The sequence below is a fragment of the Podarcis tiliguerta genome, assembly GCF_965153285.1.
Source record: "Podarcis tiliguerta genome assembly, chromosome: 17".
In the NCBI taxonomy this organism is placed as follows: Eukaryota; Metazoa; Chordata; class Lepidosauria; order Squamata; family Lacertidae; genus Podarcis; species Podarcis tiliguerta.
The window spans coordinates 20,228,090-20,234,772 of NC_139550.1; the positions used below are offsets into that span (position 1 = coordinate 20,228,090).

Sequence of the window (6,683 nt, forward strand, 5' to 3'; positions counted from 1 at the left end):
TATTAGGTCCATAAATTACCATATAGCATATATTGGCGCTGTGGGTTAAACCACAGAGCCTAGGACTTGCCGATCAGAAGGTCGGCAGTTCGAATCCCCGTGATGGGCTGAGCTCCCCTGCTCCTGCCAACCTAGCAGTTTGAAAGCACGTCAAAGTGCAAGTAGATAAATAGGTACCGCTCCGGCGTGAAGGTAATTGGCGTTTCCGTGCGCTGCTCTGGTTCGCCAGAAGTGGCTTAGTCATGCTGGCCACATGACCCAGAAGCTGTACGCCGGCTCCCTCAGCCAATAAAGCGGTATGAGCGCCGCAACCCCAGATTCGGCCACAACTGGACCTAATGGTTGGGGGTCCCTTTACCTTTACCTATATATTCAACACACGCAAAAACAGTAGGAATTTGTTGTTGACAAAGGACAGCTGGACATATAAAGGGCCCCATTACCTTCAGTAGCTGAGGGCCTCATCAAACCTAAATCCGGCCCTGGCAAGTACACATGCAGCAATCTGAACACCAGAGAGAAAAGGGGGTGAAAAGGAAACACACCATTTCCCAGGGACGAGAGGAGTTCTGACAATGCAAGATGGATGGATTTGGGAGTCTGTGGGCCAGGTGTGAGCACAGGATGTTGGGTTTTAAACATTGATTAGGACATAGCTCCTAAATCTTTGACTGCAGGCTTGTAGTCCAACACTACAGTTTTAGCAACTTTTAAAACAAAGTTATTTAGAATGGAATTCGGCCATTCCCCCCTCTCACTGATCCTAATAACTCAGACAAAATTGAAGAGTAAAACCCATTTATTTTCTATTACTAGTATTATTGCAGATGAAAAATGTCTTTATGTCCCATTAGTTCCTAGAAACAAATACTTACACACACATATAAAATAAAATTTGCAAGTTTGCATTTTGGATGATTTGATGTTCCTTCTCTTAGACTGTTTATTAGAAAAGAATATTCTTCTTCTTTTGCCTCATTATGGATATTCTTTGACCTTCATATATAAAAAATTTGTGAAGCAGTTATGTACCACAACATTCAGCACAGCTCCTAGCAAGCATTGGAATAAAATACACATTTAAGACAGACCTTAGGCCTGATTTGCACATTTTCCAAAGCAACATGGATATATTAACCCCATAGCAAAGCTGTCCTGGCATTACAGTGTGCAAGAAATTATTGCTCCTACTCTTTGAACCAGGCATAGGCAAACTCGGCCCTCCAGATGTTTTGGGACTACAGCTCCCATCATCCCTAGCTAACAGGACCAGTGGTCAGGGATGATGGGAGTTGTAGTCCCAAAACATCTGGAGAGATGAGTTTGCCTATGCCTGCTTTAAACCTTTGTTAGATTTACTGTGGATTTTTATTTTTGGGGGAGGAGCTTGCATTCCAAGAATTGCTCTTGATGCATGAGGAGTTATTGCTCCCCACTTCCATGCGAACAGAAACTGGTACATGAGGTTTCTTCTAAGCACTTAAGTAGCAATAATTGATTTAGGAAACAGTAGCAATTTATTAAGTGCACTTCTGGCCCTCCCTGCACTAAAATACCCTGGGTGGATTAAATAATCATAATGTAATATAATACAAGGGATGCAGGTGGCGCTGTGGGTTAAACCACAGAGCCTAGGACTTGCCGATCAGAAGGTCAGTGGTTCGAATCCCCGCGACGGGGTGAGCTCCTGTTGCTCGGTCCCAGCTCCTGCCAACCTAGCAGTTCAAAAGCACGTCAAAGTGCAAGTAGATAAATAGGTACCGCTCCGGCGGGAAGGTAAACGGCATTTCCGTGCACTGCTCTGGTTCGCCAGAAGCAGCTTAGTCATGCTGGCCACATGACCCAGAAGCTGTATGCCGGCTCCCTCGGCCAATAAAGTGAGATGAGCGCCACAACCCCAGAGTCAGTCACGACTGGACCTAATGGTCAGGGGTCCCTTTACCTTTACTAATATAATACAATATCAAACAAATACAATGACAGCACAGCCAGTAAAATCAGTAACAGTAGGATGAACAGTCACCATATTTCTGAAAGCTGGGGCAAAAAGTTGCACCTCTGCATATCTTCTGGATATATGCCCAAAGTTGGGGCTAGATGGACAACTGAAAGCAAGGAATTCCAAAGTCCAGGGTCCACAGAAGAGAAGGTCACATGCCACCAGTCTGTTGCAAAGAAGCCAGAATTACCAAGACCTCTCTGGCAAAGCCATACAGGCTTGGAACTAAACACAGTTAAGAATCTTCTTTGCAGAAAACAAAAGTTCTTGAGCTTCTTGGTGTTTTGCTCATTTTCTCTTGTCCATACAAGCCACAACAGAAATTGTAGAAATATTATTGTACAGGTAAAATGTTGTTGTTGTTGTTATTTATACCCTGCCCATCTGGCTGGGTTTCCCCAGCCACTCTGGGTGGCTTCCAACAAAATATTAAAATACAGTAATGCATCAAACATTAAAAGCTTCCCTAAACAGGGCTGCCTTCAGATGTCTTCTAAAAGTCTGGTAGTTGTTGTTCTCTTTGACATCTGGTGGGAGGGCATTCCACAGGGCGGGTGCCACTACCGAGAAGGCCCTCTGCCTGGTACACATGCCAAGGATCCCAGGCTTGCCAGGGAAGCACAGCTGGTGCCAAAGCCTGGTTAAGGTTTGGGTGTTCTGCTTAGTATATGTGTAGAAGTTACATGAAACCATGGTTGCACCTGGCAAGGTAAAGGAGCAAAGAACTTCTCCTAGAAGGGAAAGCAGCACAGCTCACAACCGTCTCCAGTTCTGTTCACCATTCAAGGGTAAGAAATTGGCGGTGTTGTAACCAGAAAGCAGCAAATGGATTTATCTTAACTTCTCTTTTTCTCTTTCCCCCCCAAGGATCAATATCAGTTCTGCTATCGAGCCGCACTAGAATACCTGGGCAGCTTTGATCACTATGCAACGTAAAACAAAATCCCTGACCATCCTGGATTTTTAACTGCAGGCCCTTTAAGATCCAGAGAGCCTCTTCTGAGCCATACGGTGTGCTTGAGAAGTACTTCTTAACTCCTAACTAAAGACCAATTAGTGGGGAAATATTAAAAGGAAAACAAACAAAAAAAAACTGTTCCAGGTGGACCAACAATTCACAGTTCAATAAACCTTACCAGAAACATAATAAAAGAATCCAGACTGGTTGAGGCATCTGAAGGATTTCATTTTACAGATACCTCAAGGATTCAGCTTTGGTTGAAGTTAAAGGGAAGAGCAAATTCTGCAAAGAACCACCATCTTGTTCAGGATTGCATGATAGTTAACAACGTGGAACTTGGGAGTCCTGCAATTCGGTGCGAGATGTTTGTCAAAGGGCCAGTACCTGGCTGCTCTGAGAAAAGACGAACTCTTTGCTTCAGCATCTCCCCTTCCTACCATATTGCTCATAAATAACACTTTGGGGGGTGGGAGGGGAAAGGGCGAATGTTTAAAAAGAAAGTCCTTGATTTAGTTTTTTAGTATTGTAAAGATACTGCTGACCTGTGCTTCATTTTTAACTGTGTAAACTTTTTTCCTTTTTTTAATTTTAAACAAAAAGTTTATCATTCAATGAAGTGAATTTGGAGGAAAAAAAGTTGCATAACTGTTCATTATTTTTTTTGTTTGTTTCAGAATTGTAGATTTTTTTATGCTGTAGAACTGTTACCTGTAATATCTCGCTGTAGAAATGTTAAATAATTTGAAAATTTGCACATTTTTGTGCAACCCTATATTTATCTCCAGGACCACATTCTCATTTAGATAATTGCTTTTACATTTTGATTTTTTATTATTATTATTAAAAAAAATATGAAATATAAATCAGTTAATATACATATGGAAGGTTTTGTTTTTTGTTTCTTTTGGAATCAACAGGGAAGCGCAAAGTATAAAGCTGCTATTAACACACACACACCTTTCTCTTTATATCTATAAATATATGTATATCTCTATTATTGTCTCTCTATCAATCTACAATTATGCACGTAGATAGATAGACAGAAATGCATATATCGCATATCAGTTCTTCCATGACTTGGATTTATTGAAGCAGTGGAGGAGGGGATGAGAATCCAAAATGCTACATTCAGTCCATACAATATTTCTGAACATGTCTGCATCTCATTGTTTTGCTTTGAGGGCTTTTGTTTCGTTGTCTGTTTTCCAGGGGAAATGAGGAATGCACATCAGTGATACTTGAAACTCAGTCCTACCCCCAAAAAAAGAAAAGAAAGAAAAAGGGGAAAAAATGATGGAAATCATATGTACACGCATCTCACACATACAAAAACACCTTAGTGTAACACCTTAGTGCAATAAACAAACCATACTAAATATAGGAAGTGTGCATGTGGGAAAAGTCAGTGCATATTCCCTTAGGAGGGGAGAATGTTGTAATATAATAGTTGTCAAGATGTTTTAAAAATGTATTCACTTGTATAATTGTCTATAGTATACGGTAGGACATGTGCATTGACGATGTATAATGGGGCAAAGCCAAACTCATGTTGCTCTGTTGAATCAGAACTCTTTTTGTGGCGTACAGCATTAATGGAAAATGCTGGAGGTTTTTTTAATTTTAATTTTTACATTTAGAGTGCCTTATATTTGATGCCTATTTTGATAGCATTTCTTCGAGTTTTGTTCCGTCCGTATTTGCATTAGTTGAACTCACATTTCTCTGTGTCACCCTTCCCCCAACCCCCTTTCTTCGATTAAAAAGCATTAGCTTTTCAACACATGTACAAAGAGGTCTTTTAAGAATATGCATTCCTGGTGTTAAATATTAATCCATGTTTATCCCAAGCAGTTGGGTAGTCAGGGGCTGTTTATCCGGGTGCGAGTCCTCCCAGTCTGCTTTCGTAACCATTGCATTGGTTATCAGAAGCCAGGAGCACCGTGCTGAAAAGACAAGGTAGATACCCCTTAATAGACATCGGAGCAGCGAATAGGATGGGTCTTGATTCATATCCATGCACACGAATTGTCACTTGGAGGCCAAAGCATGTTCACTTTACTCAGGCTAAAAGGCCTCCTGAAATAAGCTGGGTCAGGCAAGCGGACAGAGGGCGTAAATGTAAGGAAGATTATATATGACCCCTTCATTGTGGGTGGTACAAAACATTTCGAGGCACTATAATGGAAGCCATTTGCTCTTGCATTGGTCTGGGTTCAGCCTAGCACCATGTTGGAACATAAATATCAAAAGAATTATTTTAAATGTGGTTTAAAAAAAAAATAGGATCACCAAGGAAGTGATTAGTTGATCTTTCTCTCTTTTTCCATGTTTCCCATCGCTACCAGAAATAAATATATTAAAAGACCAAACACTAGAAAGCATTCTATTTGAGCACTTTTATATATAAAAATGCAAAAATGGGGGAAAAAATTAAACATATATATGTATAATAATAATAATAATAATAATAATAAAGTATTATAGAAGGCTACCTCAGAATGAGATTCTCTAACTTACATCAGAATCAGAGAAGAATGTGCACTATATGTTTCCTTTTGTTTTGTTTTTTATTTGTTTCTGTCGAAATAGTATTTTTTAAAGTGCCAGATTATGCAGTGAACTCATGCTTTTAGCCAAAAGTACCCGTTTTCAGACACTCACAGTGGGAAAAAATGCTACATTTTAGAAGCATAGAGGAAAGGCATGTCTGCACAGGAACTTTCTGTGTTCTGGACTTGTAAGCGCAAGATTGGAAGTGCGTGACAAAATGCCGACGACGATGACCCCATTTTGCATGGGGTTCAAGTGCGTCCTTGCTCTGTATAGAAATGTGCGGTGGTTACTGCAGACTGCGCATGGGGGGTCATGTGGCTTGTGAGGTCAGGATGTACACGGAAGAGCATAAAAAAAGAAAATCCATGTGCAGACATACACTAGGCAGGCCAATTGCTCACGAAAACAATTGGCCTTTTTTCTGCAAAAAACAAAAATCATTTGATTTATTCAAGAAAAGCGTTGTATGAAATCACTAGTGAGTGAGGGGTGAACGTTTTCACGTGACAAGAAGAGGAAGAAATAGCCGCACATATTCCCGTCAAAACTGCTATTCAGGAGTGGCTTCTAATGAGCAACTCTCTCCGAATCATTGATGTGCATTCCATTTTCTGTATCTTTGCTGTGCAGTGATTTCTCTCTCTCTCTCTCTCTTTCTCTCTTTAATTAGTAGGTGTCATTATCTGCCATTTACCAAGCTCAGAATTCGGTTTCATCAGCATAACCAGTACGGTGCTATTATTTACCTATGTATGTGTAGTTATGTATAATTTTGTAATTAGTTAACAATGGAGAAATACGCAAAATATATAAAAAATTATTTGTACAGAACTTTTATTTTAGCTCCTTTTTTTAATAAAAAAGAAAGAAAAAAAAACCTGGTTTGCATGGTTAGACGTTGGCAAGGATGGCTGGGGGAAGGAAGGGGTTACTCTAGGGAGATTTGCACTTTCTATACCTTTGTACTATGCACTGCCCTATTGATTCTACACCCAATAGTATTATTACTTGAACCCATCTGTAAGGAAAACTGCTTATGAAAATCCACTTGTGTGTATGTAAATAACACAAAACATGTTTAAAGGGGGGGAGGGCGTTTGCAGGGGCAACAACAAGATGCAAGTTCCCTCCTCCTTATAATTTTATTTTCTCCCCCGCTCCTCTTATGGT

General features: G+C 40.3%; 1 protein-coding gene across 12 annotated transcripts in view; it reads left to right on the forward strand.

Annotated features, from left to right (window-relative positions):
* Positions 1-4,241, forward strand: part of PTPRD (protein tyrosine phosphatase receptor type D) — a 1,386,996-nt gene extending 1,382,755 nt beyond the window's left edge. For all 12 annotated transcript variants that reach the window (XM_083419250.1, XM_083419244.1, XM_083419248.1 and 9 more), the window contains one exon: positions 2,867-4,241. In XM_083419250.1, coding sequence (XP_083275376.1) covers positions 2,867-2,935 — 69 coding nt within the window. In that variant the 3' untranslated portion in view covers positions 2,936-4,241. The remainder of the gene's footprint in view (positions 1-2,866) is intronic.
* Positions 4,242-6,683: the final 2,442 nt, after the last annotated feature.